This window comes from Hyperolius riggenbachi, chromosome 2 (assembly GCF_040937935.1).
Source record: "Hyperolius riggenbachi isolate aHypRig1 chromosome 2, aHypRig1.pri, whole genome shotgun sequence".
Taxonomy (NCBI): Eukaryota; Metazoa; Chordata; class Amphibia; order Anura; family Hyperoliidae; genus Hyperolius; species Hyperolius riggenbachi.
Window position 1 is genome coordinate 412185193 of NC_090647.1, and position 23224 is coordinate 412208416.

At 44.7% G+C, this 23224-nt stretch overlaps 1 protein-coding gene across 3 annotated transcripts in view; it reads right to left on the reverse strand.

The window, feature by feature from the left end:
- Window positions 1-23224, reverse strand: part of USP9X (ubiquitin specific peptidase 9 X-linked) — a 342688-nt gene that overhangs the window by 103763 nt on the left and 215701 nt on the right. For all 3 annotated transcript variants that reach the window (XM_068269855.1, XM_068269853.1, XM_068269854.1), the window contains 3 exons: window positions 22803-23078; window positions 13219-13335; window positions 11384-11509 (listed from right to left, as the gene is read on the reverse strand). In XM_068269855.1, coding sequence (XP_068125956.1) covers window positions 11384-11509; window positions 13219-13335; window positions 22803-23078 — 519 coding nt within the window. The remainder of the gene's footprint in view (window positions 1-11383; window positions 11510-13218; window positions 13336-22802; window positions 23079-23224) is intronic.

Here is a 23224-nt window from a genome sequence, read left to right on the forward strand (position 1 = left end):
AAAACGAAACTAGCTGGCGGCGGGGGACCGGAGGAGCCTTGAGTGACTGCGAGGGCACAGGATGACTGCAGGGGGCTGGTAGATGCCCCAGGTAAGTGAAACACTTTATGGTTAAGGTTCCCTTTAAATACTACTGCTAAGCTCACATATGCTGACCTAATTAGGTTACATGTGGAAATCTCAGGACACAGAAGGATTTTTTTCAAGTGGACCTAAACTCTTGCACTGGACAGAAGGAAACCATATCGAAATTCACCTTGTATGTATTGAGAGTTTATCTTGTCTAATCACCCTCATCTGACTAAGCACAAGCCATAATTTGATCTCTCAGCTGTGTTAACTGTCTGCCATGGCAATGAGGTAATTGGTAAACACAGGAGGTTAACCACATGTCTGCTTCCATGAAAGCAGGAAATAAAAATACTGAAGATTTATTGCAGGATTTGTTGCAGCTGTTACAAAATACATTTTTTTCTTTTAAGGCCTCGTTCAGACTATACGCGTTGCCGTCCGCATTTTGGCAGCGCGTATAGTGTGCGACACGCAAGAACGGTAGAAGGGCATAGACAGCCCTTCTACCGTTCCCATCATATGCGCTGCGTGGCAGCGAGATTGCGCTATCGCGTGCTGCACGCATTTTTGGGAATCGCAGCGCAGATCCCATTCATTGTAATGAATGGGATCTGCAGCGCAGCGCATAGGAGCGCAGATGGCGTGCGATCGGACGCGTTGCGTTCCAATCGCACAGCCATCTGCGCTAAATGATGTGAACGAGGCCTAAAGGTTATTATGCTGTTGCGTAGCTTTTAGAGCAGAGAGGAAGTTCTGAGTTCAGGTCCGCTTTAAAATCTTGGCTGAACCTTAAAAAGGAACTGTAACCAAGGATCGAACTTCACCCTAATTAACCCCTTTCCCATGAGAAATCTTAACTTCTTTTAAAATAGATAATCAGGCGGTTCTTTATGGCTTATATTGTGGTAAAACCCCTCCCATAGTGTGATGTCAGGATCTAGGTCCTGACCATTTCCTGTGTGAAGTGAACCTTGTTGCAGTATGGGAAATAACAGCTGTGTGCGCACACACACACACACACACACACACACACACACACACACACACACACACACACACACACACACACACACACACACACACACACACGCAACCTTGTTAATCGTCATGATTTTCCTGTATAAGTCGTTGGTTGTTAAGATAAAAAATGTCAATTAGTTATATCATATATCCGCCCAGTGTCACTTCTCCCATTTGCATCTAAATTACTTGAACGCCACAATCATGCTGAACTAAGTCAGTATTTATCTGCAAATTCCTTGCTTGATCAGTTCCAGTCTGGCTTCCAGCCAAACCACTCCACAGAAGCAGCCCTCACCAAAGTAGCTAATGATCTTCTCACAGCTAAATCCAAAGGCTATTATTCCATACTCATCCTTCTAGATCTGTCATCAGCATTCGACACTGTCGACCACACTCTACTCCTACAGATCCTTTCATCTATAGGAATAAAGGACCTCACTCTCTCCTGGATATCTTCCTACCTCTCTGGAAGGTCTTTCACTGTTTCTTATTCAGATCATCCTCTGTCTGTAGGGGTACCTCAAGGCTCTGTCCTCGGTCCCCTCCTCTTCTCCATCTACATGCACGGTCTTGGTAACTTAATCAGCTCATTTAGTTTCCAATACCACCTATATGCAGATGATCCACAACTGTACCTCTCGGCCCCAGACCTTAACTCCCTCCTCACACGGGTTCCCGACCGCCTGTCCGCTATTTCCTCTTTCATGTCCTCTCGCTTCTTAAAACTTAACATGAATAAAACTGAACTAGTAGTCTTTCCACCATCCCTGTCCACCTCTTTGCCTGATATTACAATAGATGTTAACAACACGTCTATAACATCAGTTCCCAAAGCACGGTACTTGGGGGTAATATTAGAGTCGTCTCTCATTTACTCCTCACATGAACTCCCTAACCAGCGCCTGCCATTTCCTACTGAAAAACATAGCACGTATCCGACCTTTTCTCTCCCATGACACGACCAAAATGTTAGTACATGCTCTTATAGCTCGATTGGACTATTGCAATAAATTGCTTGGTGGACTTCCAACTAACCGACTAGCACTGCTCAATTCTGTACTGAACTCTGCTGCTCGACTCATTCATCTCTCCTCTCGCTCTTCCTCTGCTGACCCCTCTCTGTCAAGCTCTTCACTGGCTACCAATTAATGAGAGGATTCAGTTCAAACTCTTAACACTAACCTTCAAAGCTCTCCACAATCTCTCTCCCCTGTACATCTCCTCACTAGTCTCCAGATACCAACCCAACCGCAATCTCAGATCTGCACAAGAGCTTCTTTTATCCTCTTCTACAATTACCTCCTCCCATTCACATGTACAACACTTCTCACGTGCCTCACCCCTCCTCTGGAATGCCCTTCCACAACACATCCGCCACTCTCCCACCTTTGAAATCTTTAAATGCTCCCTCAAAACCCACCTTTTCCGACAAGCATATTCTCTAGCTTAGGCCACGCACCCACTAAATATCCTAATTACGCACTGCCTGTACATATACTGTATACTTCCCCACCTCTTGTTTCCACCCCATTCCTTTAGATTGTAAGCTCGCAAGGGCAGGGCTCTCACCCTTTTGTGCCATGGAATATTAATTTAATTGCTTGCACACTGTTTGATGCATATCATTGTCTGTATCATTATGTATCCCTTGTTTGTTTTCTTACATTGTACAGCGCCACGGAATATGTTGTCGCTTTATAAATAAAAAATAACAATAATAGCAGACACACACAGTGATATTTGAGAAGTGAAATTAAGTTTATTGCATTTACAGAAAGTGTGCAATAATTGTTTAACCACTTGCCGACCGCCCACAGCCCATGGGCGGCGGCAAAGTGGACGCCTAAAGGACCGCAATACGCCTTCAGGCGGCGCGTCCTTTAGGCATGCCGGGGGAGCGATCGCGTCATTGATGACGCGCGCTTCCCCCGGCAACTGGCTCCGCCCACCCGCCGTAACATCCCGCCGGCCATACGGAAGCGCCGGCGGGATGTTAACCCCGCGATCGCCGCATACAAAGTGTATAATACACTTTGTAATGTATACAAAGTGTATTATACAGGCTGCCTCCTGCCCTGGTGGTCCCAGTGTCCGAGGGACCACCAGGGCAGGCTGCAGCCACCCTAGTCTGCACCCAAACACACTGATCTGCCCCCCCCCCCGCCCACTGATCGCCCACAGCACCCCTCAGACCCCCCCCTGCCCACCCCCCTGTTTGCACCCAATCACCCCCCTAATAACCCATCAATCACTCCCTGTCACTATCTTTCAACGCTATTTTTTTTTTATATCCCCCCCTGCCCCCTCCTGATCACCCCCCCCCCACCCCTCAGATTCTCCCCAGACCCCCCCCAGACCCCCCCCCCCCCCCCCTGTGTACTGTATGCATCTATCTTCCCTGATAACCTGTCAATCACCCGTCAATCACCCATCAATCACCCATCAATCACCCATCAATCACCCCCTGTCACTGCCACCCAACAATCAGCCCCTAACCTGCCCCTTGCGGGCAATCTGATCACCCACCCACACCAATAGATCGCCCGCAGATCCGACATCAGATCACCTCCCAAATCCATTGTTTACATCTATTCTCTCCTCTAAACACCCACTAATTACCCATCAATCACCCCCTATCACCACCTGTCACTTTTACCTATCAGATCAGACCCTAATCTGCCCCTTGCGGGCACCCAATCACCCGCCAACACGCTCAGATTGCCCTCTGACCCCCCCTTATCAATTCGCCAGTGCTTTAATTACATCTGTTCTTCCCTGTAATAACCCACTGATCACCTGTCAATCACCTGCCAATCACCTATCACCCATCAATCACCCCCTGTCACTGCCACCCATCAATCAGCCCCTAACCTGCCCCTTGCGGGCAATCTGATCTCCCACCCACACCATTAGATCGCCCGCAAACCCGCCGTCAGATTACCTCCCAAATGTATTGTTTACATCTGTTATCTTCTCTAAACACCCACTAATTACCCATCAATCACCCATCAATCACCCCCTATCACCACCTGTCACTGTTACCTATCAGATCAGACCCTAAGCTGCCCCTTGCGGGCACCCAATCACCCGCCCACATGCTCAGATTGCCCTCAGACCCCCCCCCCCCCCTTATCAATTCACCAGTGCATTAATTACATCTGTCCTTCCATGTAATAACCCACTGATCACCTGTCAATCACCTGCCAATCACCTATCACCCATCAATCACCCCCTGTCACTGCCACCCAACAATCAGCCCCTAACCTGCCCCTTGCGGGCAAACTGATCACCCACCCACACCAATAGATCGCCCGCAGATCCGACATCAGATCACCACCCAAGCGCAGTGTTTCCATCTATTCTCTCCTCTAAACACTCACTAATTACCCATCAATCACCCCCTATCACCACCTGTCACTGTTACCCATCAGATCAGACCCTAATCTGCCCCTTGCGGGCACCCAATCACCCGCCTACACGCTCAGATTGCCCTCAGACCCCCCCTTATCAATTCGCCAGGGCATTATTTACATCTGTCCTTCCCTGTAATAACCCACTGATCACCTGTCAATCACCCATCAATCACCCCCTGTCACTGCCACCCATCAATCACCCCCTGTCACTGCCACCCATCAATCAGCCCCTAACCTGCCCCTTGCGGGCAAACTGAACACCCACCCACACCAATAGATCGCCCGCAGATCCGACGTCCGATCACCTCCCAAGTGCAGTGTTCACATCTGTTCTCTACCCTAAACACCCACTAATTACCCATCAATCACCCCCTGTCACTGCTACCTATCAGATTAGACCCCTATCTGCCCCTAGGGCACTCAATCACCCACCCACACCCTCAGAATGCCCTCAGACCCCAGCCCTGATCACCTCGCCAGTGCATTGCTTGCATCTATTCCCCCCTCTAATCACACCTTGAGACACCCATCAATCACCTCCTGTCACCCCCTAGCACACCTACCCATCAGATCAGGCCCTAATTTGCCCCGTGTGGGCTCCTGATCACTCGGCCAAACCCTCAGATCCCCCTCAGACCCCCTTCCGATCACCTCCCCAGTGCATTGATTGCATCTATTTTCCCCTCTAACCACCCCCTGAGACACCCATCAATCACCTCCTGTCACCCCCCTAGCACTCCTATCCATCAGATCAGGCCCAATACAACCTGTCATCTAAAAGGCCACCCTGCTTATGACCGGTTCCACAAAATTCGCCCCCTCATAGACCACCTGTCATCAAAATTTGCAGATGCTTATACCCCTGAACAGTCATTTTGAGACATTTGGTTTCCAGACTACTCACGGTTTTGGGCCCGTAAAATGCCAGGGCGGTATAGGAACCCCACAAGTGACCCCATTTTAGAAAAAAAGACACCCCAAGGTATTCTGTTAGGTGTATGACGAGTTCATAGAAGATTTTATTTTTTGTCAAAAGTTAGCGGAAATTGATTTTTTATTGTTTTTTTTTCACAAAGTGTCATTTTTCACTAACTTGTGACAAAAAATAAAATCTTCTATGAACTCGCCATACACCTAACGGAATACCTTGGGGTGTCTTCTTTCTAAAATGGGGTCACTTGTGGGGTTCCTATACTGCCCTGGCATTTTAGGGGCCCTAAACCGCGAGGAGTAGTCTAGAAAACAAATGCCTCAAAATGACCCGTGAATAGGACGTTGGGCCCCTTAGCGCACCTAGGCTGCAAAAAAGTGTCACACATGTGGTACCGCCGTACTCAGGAAAAGTAGTATAATGTGTTTTGGGGTGTATTTTTACACATACCCATGCTGGGTGGGAGACATTTCTATGTAAATGGTCAATTGTGTGTAAAACAAATCAAACAATTGTCATTTACAGAGATATTTCTCCCACTTAGCATGGGTATGTGTAAAAATACACCCCAAAACACATTATACTACTTCTCCTGAGTACGGCGGTACCACATGTGTGGCACTTTTTTACACCCTAAGTACGCTAAGGGGCCCAAAGTCCAATGAGTACCTTTAGGATTTCACAGGTCATTTTGCGACATTTGGTTTCAAGACTACTCCTCACGGTTTAGGGCCCCTAAAATGCCAGGGCAGTATAGGAACCCCACAAATGACCCCATTCTAGAAAGAAGACACCCAAAGGTATTCCGTTAGGAGTATGGTGAGTTCATAGAAGATTTTATTTTTTGTCAAAAGTTAGCGGAAAATTGATTTTTACTGTTTTTTTCACAAAGTGTCATTTTCCACTAACTTGTGACAAAAAATAAAATCTTCTATGAACTCACCATACTCCTAACGGAATACCTTGGGGTGTCTTCTTTCTAAAATGGGGTCATTTGTGGGGTTCCTATACTGAACTGGCATTTTAGGGGCCCTAAACCGTGAGGAGTAGTCTGGAAATCAAATTTCGCAAAATGACCTGTGAAATCCTAAAGGTACTCATTGGACTTTGGGCCCTTTAGCGCAGTTAGGGTGCAAAAAAGTGCCACACATGTGGTATTGCCATACTCGGGAGAAGTAGTACAATGTGTTTTGGGGTGTATTTTTACACATACCCATGCTGGGTGGGAGAAATACCTCTGTAAATGACAATCTTTTGATTTTTTTACACACAATTGTCCATTTACAGAGTTATTTCTCCCACCCAGCATGGGTATGTGTAAAAATACACCCCAAAACACATTGTACTACTTCTCCCGAGTACGGCGATACCACATGTGTGGCACTTTTTTGCAGCCCAACTGTGCTAAGGGGCCCAAAGTCCAATGAGCACTTTTAGGCTTTACAGGGGTGCTTACAAATTAGCACCCCCCAAAATGCGAGGACAGTAAACACCCCACAAATGACCCCATTTTGGAAAGTAGACACTTCAAGGTATTCAGAGAGGGGCATGGTGAGTCCGTGGCAGATTTCATTTTTTTTTTGTCGCAAGTTAGAAGAAATGGATTCTTTTTTTTTTCTTTTTCTTGTCACAAAGTGTCATTTTCCGCTTACTTGTGACAAAAAATAATATCTTCTATGAACTCACTATGCCTCTCAGTGAATACTTTGGGATGTCTTCTTTCCAAAATGGGGTCATTTGGGGGGTATTTATACTATCCTGGAATTCTAGCCCCTCATGAAACATGACAGGGGGTCAGAAAAGTCAGAGATGCTTGAAAATGGGAAAATTCACTTTTTGCACCATAGTTTGTAAACGCTATAAATTTTACCCAAACCAATAAATATACACTGAATGGGTTTTTTTTAATCAAAAACATGTTTGTCCACATTTTTCGCGCTGCATGTATACAGAAATTTTACTTTATTTGAAAATTGTCAGCACAGAAAGTTAAAAAAAATCATTTTTTTGCCAAAATTCATGTCTTTTTTGATGAATATAATAAAAAGTAAAAATCGCAGGAGCAATCAAATAGCACCAAAAGAAAGCTTTATTAGTGACAAGAAAAGGAGCCAAAATTCATTTAGGTGGTAGGTTGTATGAGCGAGCAATAAACCGTGAAAGCTGCAGTGGTCTGAGTGGAAAAAAAGTGCCTGGTCCTTAAGGGTTAGAAAGACTGTAGTCCTCAAGTGGTTAAATAAAATTAGGCAGGTGCATAAATTTGGGCACGACAAAAGAAATTAAAGCAATATTTAGTAGATCCTCCTTTTGCAGAAATTACAGCCTCTAAACATTTCCTGTAGGTTCCAATGAGAGTCTGGTTTCTGGTTGACCATATTTTGGACCATTCCTCTTTACAAAACATCTCTAATTCATTCAGGTTTGATGGCTTCTGAGCAGCTCTCTTTAACTCACGCCACAGATTTTCAATGATATTCAGGTCTGGGGACGAAGATGGCCATTCTAGAACGTTGTACTCGTTCCTTTGCATGAATGCCTTAGTGGATTTTGAGCAGTGCTTAGGGTCGTTGTCTTGTTGAAATATCTAGCCCCGGCGCAGCTTCAGCTATATCACCGATTCCTGGACATTAGTCTCCAGAATCTGCTGATACTGAATAGCATCCATGCATCCCTCAACTTTGACAAGATTCCCAGTCCCTGCACTTGCCACACAGCCCCACAGCATGATGGAACCACCACCATATTTTACCCTAGGTAGCAGGTGTTTTTCTTGGAATGCGGTTTTCTTTTTCCTCCATGCATAACGCCACTTGTTATGCCCAAATAACTCAATTTTAGTTTCATCAGTCCACAGCACCTTATTACACAATGAAGCAGGCTTGTCCAAATGTACTATAGCATACCCCAAGCGGCTCGGTTTGTGCTGTGGGCGGAGAAAAGGCTTCCTCTGCATCATTCTTGCATACAGCATCTCCTTGTGTAAAGTGCGCCGAATGGTTGAATGATGCACAGTGACTCCATCTGCAGGAAGATGATTTTGTAGGTCTTTGGTGCTAGTCTGTGGGTTGACTGACTGTTCTCACCAGTCATCGCTTCTGTTTATCCGAGATTTTTCTTGGTCTGCCACTTCGAGCGTCAACTTGAACTGAGCCAGTGGTCTTCCATTTCCTCAATATGTTCCTAACTGTGGAAACAGACAGCTGAAATCTCTGAGACAGCTTTCTGTATGCTTCCCCTAAACCATGATGGTGAACAATCTTTGATTTAATAGAAACTACAAACGCACCTTGAAACCAAACAGAAGCTCTACATAAACATCAATAAGCAAGGCTATTAAATGGTAGCAGCTGACCAAAGTTACTTACATTTGTACATGGCGAGGAAAGGAACAGCGCTACTTAAAAACAGATTGCATCCTTATGACTACCTGCTTGAGAGTGCAATCCCCACTAGTGGGATAAAATACACACACAGCATTCAAATAAAATGTACCTGTCTACCATTGGGTGTGTATTTTATCCCACTAGTGGGGCTTGCACTCTGAAGCAGGTAGTCATAAGGATGCAATCTGTTTTTAAGTAGCGCTGTTCCTTTCCTCGCCATGTACAAATGTAAGTAACTTTGGTCAGCTGCTCCCATTTAATAGCATTGCTTATTGATGTTTATGCAGAGCTTCTGTTTGGTTTCAAGGTGCGTTTGTAGTTTCTTGGGGGGGCTCAGCGCACCTCTGATTGGTGGCCATTCGGAAGCGGCCTGGTGATGCGCTGATCCACCTTTGCGCAATTTTGATTTTTTTACTTGGAAGTGCACCCAGGCTATGCATAATTTAGGATTAGTTAGTGTTAGGGCCCCTCCCATGGGGGATGACTTCTTCGCAGTGGGAGGGACGAGTACTTAAGTTGCATGCAAGCTATTACGGAAACCAACATCCTCCAATGGTAGACAGGTGCATTTTATTTGAATGCTGGGTGTGTATTTTATCCCACTAGTGGGGCTTGCACTCTTAAGCAGGTAGTCATAAGGATGCAATCTGTTTTTAAGTAGCGCTGTTCCTTTCCTCGCCATGTACAAATCTTTGACTTAAGGTCATTTGAGACCCCCATGTTGCTACTCTTCAGAGAAAATTAAAAGAGGAGGAAAACTTACAATTGACCCGCTTAAATACTCTTTCTAATAATTGGATTCACCTGTGTATGTAGGTCAGGGGTCACTGAGCTTACCAAGCCAATTTGAGTTCCAATAATTAGTCCTAAAGGTTTTTGAATCAATAAAATGACAAATTTATGCACCTGCCTAATTTTGTTTAAAAAATTATTGCACACTTTCTGTAAATCCAAGAAACTTAATTTCACTTCTCAAATATCACTGTGTGTGCCTGCTATATGATATATTTAACTGACTTTTTTTATCGTAACAACCAACGATTTATACAGGAAAATCATGACAATTAACAAGGTTGCCCAATCTCTCGCATCCCACTGTGTAAAATATATATATATATATATACATACACACACACATACATACACACCCACAACCTTTTAGCCTATTGCAATGTGTGTGTGTGTGTGTGTGTGTGTGTGTGTGTGTGTGTGTGTGTGTGTGTGTGTGTGTGTGTGTGTGTGTGTGTGTGTGTGTGTGTGTGTTTTTATAAATAATGGGAGTTGGTGCGGTCTCTTGACCGCCAGTAGTAAAGATGACGACGTGCAGGCTCATTGTGGATCAAACAACATAACGAAATTACTGCATACACTCTCGTATAAGCCTAAACTTTCAGCACAAAAAAGATAAACAGAGGAACACCAAGAGCCCCAATAGTGTAGTATGTATTGACAAAGGGGATAATGACAAAGAGTAATAGTTGTTATACTCACAAGCATGGGTCACCAATAGGCAACCACTGTAAAGGCAGGTGGGGAGATTATCCTGACCCCACTCAGGAATAAGAAGTCGCTCTCTGTAGATAGTAGAAAAGGGTCACAACCCTCCACCCAGGGTGGATACAATATTATATAGGAGAGAACAGAGGCGCCAAAAGGATAAAAGGGGTTTTAAATGAGCTTAAAAGCCAAAAATTTGGTAATTAGAGGAGGCAGTGGTTTCAGCACAAAAAAGTTAACCCCTCGGCTTATATGCGGGTCAGTGGAGCAGACCGAATGGTGGAGCAGGCTTTGTTACTGGCAGAGGAGCGCAAGGATCATGCACTAGTGATCCTGCTCTTGCCAGCTGGCTCCCTGCTGTGTCCGTGCCCTTATCCCCTGCAGCATGGTGTGCAGAGTGCGCTGCTCAAGACTACCTGTGTCCCCTGGCTTGTGGAGCGAAGTGTTCAAGCAACGTGTCACCGGTGCAATGATTGGATGTTCCTCCTTTGTGGCAATCACTTTCTCTCATATCTATGATGCCATCTAGTGGCATCTTAAGAAATAACCATCATCCTTGGGGCACATCTGGCTATGGGGAGAGGGGCTGACTTGCACTGGGGGCACATCAGGCTACTGTGGAAGGGGCTATACTGGGTAGGGGGCTTATACACGACTCCATGACTTTGTCATGGTTTTGTGAGAAAAGTTGGTAGCTCGGCTTATACATGGGTCGGCTTATATACGAGTATATACGGTACATGGCCAATATCAATCATTTCTTGATCTCTCTTTTTATAATTTTCCACTTTGCAATGTATTGATTTATTTTTTTACGCCATTTTGCTAAAGTTCCTCTTTAAATAAAACCTCATTGCTTTAGAACACTTAATATAATATAGCCATTTGATAACAGGGGGCTCTGGGGGGCACAATTTAACCATTACTTTAAAGTCTGCCCACCAAATCCCCCAAAAATTCTAATTAAATAAATCACTATTCCCCTAAGCAAAGTTAAGCAACCAAACATAAAACTGTCAGATCATGCAACAGTATTCTGATGACTGCTAAAGTTTTACATTTACCTTTTCATAGATTTTGCTTATTTCCTCATTGGCAGAAAACACCAATTGAACGGATCCACAGCCTGATGCCCAAATAACTTTTTGAATGGCTCTAATAACACATATATCAGGGATGTACTTGGAAGCCTAAAATTACACCAAGAAAAAGAAAAAAAAAACAACTAACATTTCCGTTCACTCTTCTGCCATTATGGAAAAAGTACATCAAGCAGTCAGATATAACTTACATTACATTAAGGTTTCATTGTGAAGGGTTAACAAGGGAGCACCACATCATTTAGTGATTTGCCAGTTAAATCACATAATAATCAACGACTTTTGTTAGGCAACGCCCACTCATCCTGCACTCTCCGATTGCCCCCTTCACCCACACCGTCCATTGAATATAACAGGTTGCACAGCTTTAGTCAAGCATGGTCATTGTACAGGGCTACCTTGCAGATCACCATCCAGAATGTTCAGCAATTAATAAAATGCACAATAATTTCATTAACCACCCTGGCGTTCAACTTCTGCAGGATTTCTGTATAAAAAGTGGTTCAATTAATTTGTGATATTTTTGCCTGCAACTTACTAAAATCCATCACGCAAGGGTCTAGTATCCATTTTGTGTATAATAGTTTAAAATACAAAATTATGTTAAAAAAATAAAATTTCTAAGATAAACTTATCACAAATGGAAAAATCTCCCTCAAATATGGATGAAGAAAAATCTACAGATGCAGAAAAATACTGTCCAGTGTTTACCTAAAACATTTCACTTGTGTGGTACAACAACTAAGGGCCGGTTCCCACGCACACTTGCACGTCATTTACCACAGTTTATGCAAACGCAGCATTTTGATCACTATTTATTCTACTGTCTGGAAGCAGCTAGGTCTGGTTGTTTCAGCATCCATTAGTACCACTCTCTTGTGTCCACCTGCGGGCTCAAAAATGACAATCGCTGGGAATCGCCACTGAAAGTCGACAAATGCTTTTCTGCACGCTCGTAGAAAAGCATTTGGACGAGACACTGGGCAGGTGATTTAGACATCGGTCTGAACCAGCCCTAAAGGTCCATACACACGCTGGTCTGAACTGAGTGGCAGACCATAACGACTGCCATGGCGGGGGGCCATTATGGTCAGACCAGCATGTCTACAGCGGCCGCACAACGATTGCATGTTGGCTTCTTAGCAATCCTAGAGCACAGCACAATAGCATTGTCCTCACTGCTCCCACCACAAGATGCTCGATTACACACGCTCGTCGTTTCTCAGCTCCCTCCGGCATAGCAAGAGGCGCGTTGTGTGCAAAGGCCGAGGTCACATCTGTACAGCGTTGTTAGTGCACTGTCGCCTTTATCTGATGAGGCATCTGTTGGTATGTGGAGGGGGTGGGACATGCTAGATCTTTAGCTATCGTTGTTGGGCTGCTGTATACACTTTGGTCTGCAGCCCAATCAAGAATTTTCTTTATGCTGTAATATGGGCAACTGCCAGTAGGTGGTACACATACAGCATAACTCTTTCCAGGACAGTTAATAGCGTGGAGAATTGTTACACAAGGTTGACTGTCCATACCGTTTGTAATAAGTTTTTTTTATGAATGAGTCAGCCTGGTCCTTACCACCAGGGAGGTGAAGAACTGTGTACTAATGTAGTCTCTTCAAAAACAGAAATGTAAATGCAGTATTTGTACCATCATCTTAAAATTAATTAGAGCAAAGTGGGTTTTAAATTAAAACCACTTTAAAGAGCGCTCTTTTAACAAGTCTACCCATAGCCTACTATGCATACAATTCCACTGAAAGCTCACTTAATTGCACATCAAGGTAAGTCATGGAAAAATACCTCATCAGATATCTGCTGTGCCAGACGTATTGCTACATTTCTCAGCATACATTCTGAGGTTGGATTTGGAATGTTCTGAAGGGCATTCTGTAGCACCACTGCTTGATCATGAGTCGCCTGTAATTACATAAGCAAATAATATAGAACTACAGTTGGTCCCAACATTGGATTCACATCCACATTTGACATGACTTTTTAAAGCAATCTATATTTAAAAAAAAAAAAAAATAAAAAAAATCACAAATTAAAAGGGAGATAGTAGTGACTGTCTGGCAACACTGCAGAGGAAAGTTTAAAGAGAGTAAAAAAATAAAATAAAAATATGCCCCTGGGGTTACTCACCTCGGGAGGGGGAAGCCTCTGGATCCTATCTAGGCTTCCCCTTCCTCTTCCATCCCACGGTGGTCTCGCTCTGGTCCTCGGAAGGCACAGCCGACAATTTGTTAGGCTATGCAATATTTACCTTCCCGGCTCCAGCGGGTGGCACTGTTACTGCCCTCCGCTCGTAAATAGACAGAATAGCAAATCCCAGGAGACTTGCGCCTGCGCAGTAGAGCAGACCCGACTGGGATAGACTATTTCCACCTATTTCTGAGCCGAAAGCCGCTACTGCACCTACGCTGGAGCCGGGAAGGAAAATATTTACTTCCCCGCCGTTCAGGGAGCTGCATCGCTGCTGCCGTGGGACGGAGGAGGACGGGGAAGCATCCATAGGATCCAGAGGCTTCCCTCTCCCGAGGCGAGTACCACCCAAGTGCGTTTTTTTTTTCTTAATACAGATTTTCTTTTAGATACAATGTAAAAAGCAATCTAGCCTAGTTATCATGCACACTAAAAATCAATCCAGTATCTTCTGTACACAGATATGCAAAATATCAACAACACAGAACACTAATCCTCTATCGTGCAATAAGTCTGTTTAGTTTTAACAGATATAAGGCAAACTGTGGAGTAGATAGAAGTCACTTTAGAAAGTTAGCAGCCTCAGATGCGTAGTACAGTGGTTTGCAAAAGTATTCAGCCCCCTTGAAGTTTTCCACATTTTGTCACATTACTGCCACAAACCTGAATCAATTTTATTGGAATTCCACGTGAAAGACCAATACAAAGTGGTGGACACATGAGAAGTGGAACGAAAATCATACATTATTTCAAACATTTTTACAAATAAATAACTGCAAAGTGGGGTGTGCGTATTTATTCACCCCCATGAGTCAATACTTTGTAGAACCACCTTTTGCTGCAATTTCAGCTGCCAGTCTTTTAGGGTATGTCTCTACCAGCTTTGCACATCTAGAGACTGAAATCCTTGCCCATTCTTCTTTGCAAAACAGATCCAGCTCTGTCAGATTAGATGGACAGCATTTGTGAACAGCAGTTTTCAGATATTGTCACAGATTCTCGATTGGATTTAGATCTGGACTTTGACTGGGCCATTCTAACACATGGATATGTTTTGTTTTAAACCATTCCATTGTTGCCCTGGCTGTATGTTTAGGGTCGTTGTCCTGCTGGAAGGTAGACCTCCGCCCCAGTCTCAAGTCTTTTGCAGGCTCCAAGAGGTTTTCTTCCAAGATTGCCCTGTATTTGGCTCCTACCATCTTCCCATCAACTCTGACCAGCTTCCCTGTCCCTGCTGAAGAGAAGCACCCCCAGAGCATGATGCTGCCACCACCATATTTGACAGTGAGGATGGTGTGTTCAGAGTGATGTGAAGTGTTAGCTTTCCACCACACAACGTTTTGCATTTTGGCCAAAAAGTTCCATTTTGGTCTCATCTGACCAGAGCACCTTCTTCCACGTTTGCTGTGTCCCCCACATGGCTTGTGGCAAACTGCACACGGGACTTATGCTTTTCTGTAAACAATGTCTTTCTTCTTGTGCCTCTTCCATAAAGGCCAACTTTGTGCAGTGCACATCTAATGGACAGATTCCCCCACCTGAGCTGTAGATCTCTGCAGCTCGTCCAGGGCCTCTTGACTGCATTTCTGATCAGCGTTCTCCTTGTTCGGCCTGTGAGTTTAGGGGGATGGACTTGTCTTGGTAGGTTTACAGTTGTGCTATACTCCTTCCATTTCTGAATGATCGCTTGAACAGTGCTCCGTGGGATGTTCAAGGCTTTTTTGAGGGATTTAGACAAAAAGGAATAAAGATTTCCTGCTCTGTGGAAATCTGACAACACTTTTGATGAAAAAGAAGGTGATAACTGAAATTTTATTCTATCCTCCAAGATAGACTTATATGGAGGGTTAATACTAAAGGGCCTATTTCTCCAATACATCTGGCCATAGTTATCGCCACCAGAAAACAAGTTTTCAGTGTTGGTCCTTACAGAGAAACTATTAGCTATAAAATGCCCCCCCCTTTCCAAAGGACAAAAACAAAAAAAAACACATATAAGTAGATAAATACTTGTTCTACTTACATAACATATGTATTGTAGAGTCCACGTTTTGATCTCTGTGATTTTTATGTTGTAAATTGCAAGGCTCCTGTTGCTGGCAAGGGCAATCTTGTGTCCGGCTAGATCCTCACCCCAACCCCGCATCCCCCTCCACCCCATGCAGATTCTGTGCACAGCGGGGAGGAATAAATGCAGCAGCCACAGATTCACCTACCAATGGATCCAAGCGCTGTCGTTCCCATCTATTCTCTGCACTCCTCCCGGCGGTAGTGCAGAGAGTATAGAAGGATACTGCAGCGCCTGGAACCATTATTCCGGGAGTCCGTGTGCAATGCCTTTATTTTCCCAATATTCAGCACGGGAGGAGGGAGAATACAACGGCGGTGGGCAGCACAATGGCAGAGAGGGGTGCGGCCATGCCACTGGAGGAGGGGGGCAGAGGACAGTGACAAAAGATAGCCTCTGGCCCCCCTCTCTGCATCCTAGAAGCCTTGCTGACTACCAGTGATAAGGGGAGACCAAGGCGGCCAATCAAATAGGACAGAAGTGAGTGACAGAGGCTTCAGGTAATCAGGCTGATTCAGCATGCCTGTCACTTCTCTTTTGGGTCTGCGTACGGTCTTAGAGCCTGGGGGCATGGAGAGAGAAATCTACATGAAAAAAAAAGGAAGACTGATTTTAAACTTTTAAATTGCCTGGTTATCATCCTTTCTACTGCTCTATCAGCCTGCAATAGAGAACTTATTGTGTATTTTACGTTTAACAGTTACTCTAATGGATATTTGATCCAAAGGCTCAAAAGGGAATCGAGTAATAGAATTTAAAACTAAATTCAGATCCCAAGGAGGTTTCTTCACCACTGGCTTCCTTTTTACCGCTTTTATATACCTTTTAATCAGGGAGTATAAATTAAAAGGATCATCATAAAGTACAAGGAACATCAAAGTATGCACCCAAAGCTGCTAATTGCACTCTAAGGGTGTTCAACTTTAAGCCCATATCTAGGACTTTCTGCAGGAAATCTAGAATACTGGGAATTGAAAAATTAAGTTTTCCGAAGTGCTTTTGTTGATTTCACAAAACTCTCTCCAAACTCTTAAATCGTAGAGGGGACAGGTTTCCTAGCATGAAGTGAAATTTCTATAACTTTCTGACAGACCTCTTTAATAGCAGGTGCCGCCGTTCAAAAGCCACGCCTTCAGACTCAGCCTATCCACTGTAGGATGGTATACTTGTCCCTGCTTCAGAATCCAATTCTGAGATTGGTAGGACCATCGGATCTTCTACCACCAGGGAGAGTAACAAAGGATACCAAGCCTTTCTCGGTCAGTCTGGAGCAATCAGAATTATTATGGCCTGGTCTCTTACCACCTTTTGTAGTACCATTCCTATTTTAAGGGAGGAAAGGTGTGCGCTCTCTCCAGTCCCCAGTCCAGCAGGAATGTGTCCACACACTCTGGGAAGCCTCTGTAGTTGAGGGAGCAAAATCTGGAAAGAAGAGCATTCTCAAGCAGCAAATAGGTCTATGGATGGGAGACCCCACTTGCTGCAGACCATCGTGAATACATCCTTGTTCTGACAACAGTTGCTCTGAAGTATTTGATTGCGACTCAACCAATCACCTAGAAAATTGTCCTTTCCTTTGAGGTGAACCGATTTCAAGATTTCTAGGAAAGAACCTTGTTCTCTGCCCAGACAAATATCTTGCAAGGGAGATAAAAAAAGGGGGGACGACGACTCTGAGACCCCCCCCCCCTCCTGTTTGTTTATGTGAGCAATAGACGTCTGAATGAATGTCTGACTGGATCATCACATTTCTGTTCAACAGCAGATTTTCCCATTCCTGAAGAGGTTTCCAAATCGCTAGCAAATCCCTGTGGTTTGAGAAGAATGTTTTCTCTAGAAGACCACCTGTCCTGTACATAATACTGTTCCAGATGATCTCCCCAACCCCAGAGTCTTGCGTCTGTTGTAACAAGCGGATCATGAGCTATCCACCTTCGAGTAAATTGAATTTTGTAACCTCTGATGGTCCGACAGATGTAGCGTTTTTTCTTTGTTAAAAAGCTTTTTGCCATGCTAAGAAAAGTCTTTCAACCTGCCACCTACCTGAACATAGCCATTTTCCAGGCTGAGATTGCTTAGGTGTGTTAGAGTATTTTAGATTGAAGGGGAAGCCTTTTGTTTTGGCACCTTTTTTGCCTTGCCATTACTTCCTGAAATCTTTGTTTTTCTTATTTTCCTTTTGTTTTTTGTTGGAAAAGATTTTTTCTTTTCCACTGCTCTTTCTACCACTGCTTCCAAAGCTGAGCCGAAAAGCAGATCACCTTTGAATGGAAGGCCACAAGCTTATTTTGGGCTAGCACATTACCATCCCATTTTTTTAGCCACAGGAACCTTTTGGTCGCTTTGATCAATGCTAAACTATGAGCAGAGATACTGACCGCTTTGCATGATGAGTCAGCAAGAAATGTTGCTGCTAATCTAAGCGTCGCAACACATTGAGAAAACATTTTCATGTTGAGACTCCTTACTCAAATGAGTCTGCATCTCCTGCAGCCAGATAATCAAGCACCTAGCAGTACAGGTGGCTGCTAAATTAGGTAAATGAGGCTGAAACAGCCTCACATGACCTTTTAAGGAGAGCTTCCATTCGCCTGTCTGATGCATCTCTTATAGTCTGCAAAACTCTGTGGGACACTTACCTCGGGAGGGGAAGCCTCTGGATCCTAACGAGAGTTCCCCCATCCTTCTCCACCCCTCAGTTTAAGCTCTGCGACGCCCCCAAAGTGCAGGGAGGCTTAGCTCAGGATTACCGCCAGGAAGGTTAACGAAGAAGAACAAAACCTTTTTTTCCAGTTCTTTCCATTCAGTTTCAATCAATTCATGCATGGTTTTATGAATTGGAAACACTAGCCCTTTATCCACCATCTGTTCCGAATACATCACATCCTCAACAGTAGATGGTTTTGGAACTTCTGTCAGAATATGTATACTCTGCATTAAATATTCAAACAGTTCCTCAGACTTTTCAGGGGGCAATTTAAATCTCCCCTTTGAGGAGCTTCTGGGTGTCATCTTCCTGACTAGAGAACCCCCCAGCTGGCTCCGCTGCCTCTGAAGAGGACTCTGAAACCCTTGGAGCCTGAAATGCCCTCGGTATATAACTAGCTTGAATAGGCTGGGATACCACAGAGGTAGACTGTAAAGCAGAAGGATCTCTGGAAGCTAAAAACTGATTGATCCTGAAATTTGGAAAGCATGTCTTTAAACATGTAGCTACTTTCATGCTTTACAACAGATAAAATACAGGCACTGCACAAAGGTTTGTGGTAGGTTGCAGCAAGTTTCTTATGACAAATCCCACAAGTTTCAAGATTCAAAGCCATCACTAAATTTAGCAGGCCTGAAATGATACCTAAAAGTCCTCCATTATTAGGCTGCACCGTCCCAGCGTTCCCACTAGCTGCACTTATACCAGTATCAAAGACCTTACCTGGTCTATACTGGTATGAGCGGAAGGATCCCAGCCCTGAGAGGAAGATTGCTCCATGGTGGCTGAGATGGAGCGGCGGATCCAATTGCAGCGGACAGTCTCAGCTGCAAACACGCTGCTCTGCCTCATAATCTGTTCAATTCAGACCCTGTTCAGCACAATGTCCCACGTGTGGCCTTGGTCCGCACCCAACCAGCATCAATTTCGTGTTCCTCCTTCCGCCAGAAGCCACTGGTGGAATGCACTACCGCCCACTTGAGCACTCCTATGCGCTCCAGGCGTAAAAGCGTCTACAGCTGCCCAACAGTGGTGCCTTACTCCAACCTTTCCCTGGACACCTGCCAGCGTACCCGGCAGCCTGGGATCCCCACCAAGGTTCTCCCCAGGCCAGCGAAAAAGTCTTCAGGCTCACCCTCTGGCCCTCCCTGTAGGACCAGGATTACATCCGTCCAAGAGACTGGAGAGCAGGAAGAACACTGGAGGGTAGGATGTAGGAGGTGGTATTTAAATTGATTCTGTTCTTCCTGTGCCAGGAACAGGCAGGGTAATCTCCAGGTGGACCGGTCGTGGAGGCAAGTGGAAACAAATAAGTGTGAACAAACTATGCTAGACTTTCTGGATTACGTGAGCACAGGTTTTCAGGATTCTCTGTAATGTGTCACATTCAGATATTTCCATACATTCTGCTGTAAACATTCTATGCGTCTCGTGGCAGGAAACGCGTCTCGTGGCAGGAAACCATACCTTAAAGAGGACCAAGCTTGTAAAATATAAAACGTTACGTAAAACTCTGTTTTCGTTATTCAAGAATGGGCAGGTGGAAGGGTTAGAAGCTCGCCCGTAAAGTCCACTCCAAAGTGATTCCAAAGCTCTGTGGCCACCCCCAATTGCATTGCCATGGTCCAACTTGGCAGCCATCTATTATGACGCAGCCACGGCAATGCAGGACAGAGCCTCGAAAACACTTTAGGCAAAAACCATTATGGCTGGGTTTCAGACATACAATGTCTACTGGTGAGTGGGTGAGTTACCTTGGTAGAATGCATTTACAAAAACAAAGAACATGCATTTACCAGACTGATTTTACCAATATGGAATTATTTGTATTATTACTTAATTGTGTCTTTGTATTCAGAATGTGTATGACAAGCAAAGCTTGTAGGGGGGGATTTTTTTTTAGGTTAAAGGAGTCATCAGGCATAATAAAACATAGCTGATTTACTTGCCCGGGGCTTCCTGCAGCCCCTTGCAGCTGACATTTCCCAAGCCGCATCTCTAATCACAGCCGCCAGCCCGGGGTCCGTGCCGTGTGTAGAGGCGACCTTCGCTACTGGGCGAGCACCGCTGTCAATCAGGTCCACGTTGTCCACGGCGTACTGCGCAGATGCAGTAGCTCTGCGCAGTACGCTGTGGACAACGTGAGCTTGATTGACAACGGCGCTTCACGCAGGCACAGTAAGGATGACCTTGAGGTCAGCCTCTGCACCGTGCAGGGATCCCGGGCCAACGGTTGTCAGCGTGAGACAGACAGCTTCAAAGGGCTGGAGGAAGCCCCGGGTAAGTAAATCTGTTGTGTTTTAACTTGCCTGATGACTCCTTTAACCACTTGATGACCCAGCCTTTACCCCCCCTTAAGGACAAGCGCTGTATTTGCTGATCTGTGCTGGGTGGGCTCTACAGCCCCCAGCACAGACCAAACACCAGGCAGAGCGACCAGATCGCCCCCCTTTTTTCCCCACTAGGGGGATTATGTGCTTTTGGTCTGATCGCTCCTGCCTGCGTGTGGCTGGCGGGGGGGGGGGCACCTCAAAGCCCCCTCCACCACAGGATTCCCCCTCTCTATTTCCGCTTGTGTTTACATTTAGCCTGCGAGCCGCGATCGGCAGCCCGCAGGCTATTCACGGAGCCCCCCGCCGTGAATTGACAGGAAGCAGCCGCTCGCGCGAGCGGCTGCTTCCTGATTAATTAGCCTGCAGGCGGTGACGCAGATCTGCGTCGCTGGTCCTGCAGCTGCCACTTTGCCAACGCGCGGTATGAGTGCGCGGTCGGCAAGTGGTTAATAAAGCTGGCTGCTTCCACATTGGCTTGAGGCTAGCAATGTGCCTATCTAGCCTTAGACCTGCACTTCGCCCACGGGATCAAGTCCCAATCCCCACATGTTGGAAATACAACAATAAATAATTGGAAGCACAGCAAATTGCTGGCGTACTTCGCTAAGCCTTGTGCACATAAAGCAAACCTGAACTAAACTGACGTCATCTCTCATATTCTGCAGGTCTAAAAAAAAATAAAAATCTTCATCTGCAGACTAGTTTCTAAGTTACGACTGACACTTGCCCAAGACAAAGGTGATCACAGATTTGACGGTTTCAATACATTTTTATTCATTCACTTTCAACTGATTTTGGAAAATCTTTTTGCGAGAAGGCAGGGCAGGAACAATGTGGAATTTATGACCCATTGCTGTTAGATTGATGCTCGATTTCTGCTAAAACCTAGCAAGCCACGTAACGTAGAAATTGATCACTATATGAACAAATCTGAGACAAATAGGGATTAATTGGTGTGGCGTATTGGGGGAACAACCTTGAAAGAACTGTTTACACTAGAAATATATTAAGATCAAAACTGTAATTCTCTGCTGTAAAACACCACAGTTCTTCAAAGTCATGCACTACAATTGAAAAGAGGAATTACTCCAGTACACAGCTTGAGATGTGTAAACAAAGGGCAAATGAAGTATATTTAGAAGGCATCTGATCCATAGCTATTGGTTAAAGAGACTGTGTCTAACAACATTTACAGCCTTATTTCTTCTATAAGTTCCTATACCTGTTATGTGCTCTGGCTTACTGCAGCCTTTTCTAGTTGCACTGTCTCTGTAATATATCTAATCTGTTGCTGCTGCCTGTCACATGCTAATACCAGACTGGAGTGCAGATAATTCACAATTTAATAAAAACTTGTAGTATACTGTAACATGATAGATATAGATGTTTTTGTTTGTAAACACTGCCTAAAACTGGCTATTAAAAGCCAGGATTGTGGCGGGGTGCAGCGGAAACGGCAAAGAGGGACCCAGGAGATCACAGTGACTCGATTGGTATGTTTTTTTATTGTACAAATCGGACAGTACAGATTCTCCTTAAGTATTCCTGAGTTGAAGTAGACTAATACTTTACAAGTAGCATTTCATTTGGCTAACTATACCAAATGATTCTAAACACAGTCATTCCACAACTCAAAAAATGTATTACAATACTCTGTCATACTGTTCATTATTATTATTATTATTTAGTATTTATATAGCGCCGACATATTACGCAGCGTTGTACAGTATATATATTGTCTTGTCACTAACTGACCCTCAAAGGAGCTCACAATCTAATCCCTACCATTGCCATATGTCTATGTATGTATTATGTAGTGTAAGTACTGTAGTCTAGGGCCAATTTTAGGGGGAGCCAATTAACTTATCTGTATGTTTTTGGGATGTGGGAGGAAACCGGAGTGCCCGGAGGAAACCCGCGCAGACACGGGGAGAACATACAAACTCTGCAGATAGTGCCCTGGCTGGGATTCGAACCAGGGATCCAGCGCTGCAAAGCGAGAGCGCTAATCACTAAGCCACCGTGCTGCCCACTGCTCATAAGCCGAGTATGGACAAAATAGTCCGCAACCTACCGGTGAGACGGGGTTTGACCCTTCTACAGGTTGGCAAGCTTCAGCCACAGCTCGGACATGGCCATAACCAATTGCAGTAAGTAATAGTTTGGCGACTTTCAGAGCATTAAGGTAAGCACTTCTCCTTGTTTCCATATCAGCATTTGGCAGGAAGTTATTCCGAGTAAGCATGCTCAATACAAGAGGCAAACCACCGCTTTTTAAGAAGTTGTACTGAAAATCACTTGCATCTTCTCCCAAAGGTGCATTGGCAGGCATTAGCAAGGCATAAACAACCTGGAAAATAAATTTTTTTTGTTAGTATCCCATTTCAAACGGAGTGATTAAAAGACCACTAATGTGAAAAAAAATGTAATATTTAAAACGCACACACAAATGTTTTCTCCCAGAGTAAAAAGTACTATAAATTATTTTTCTCCTAG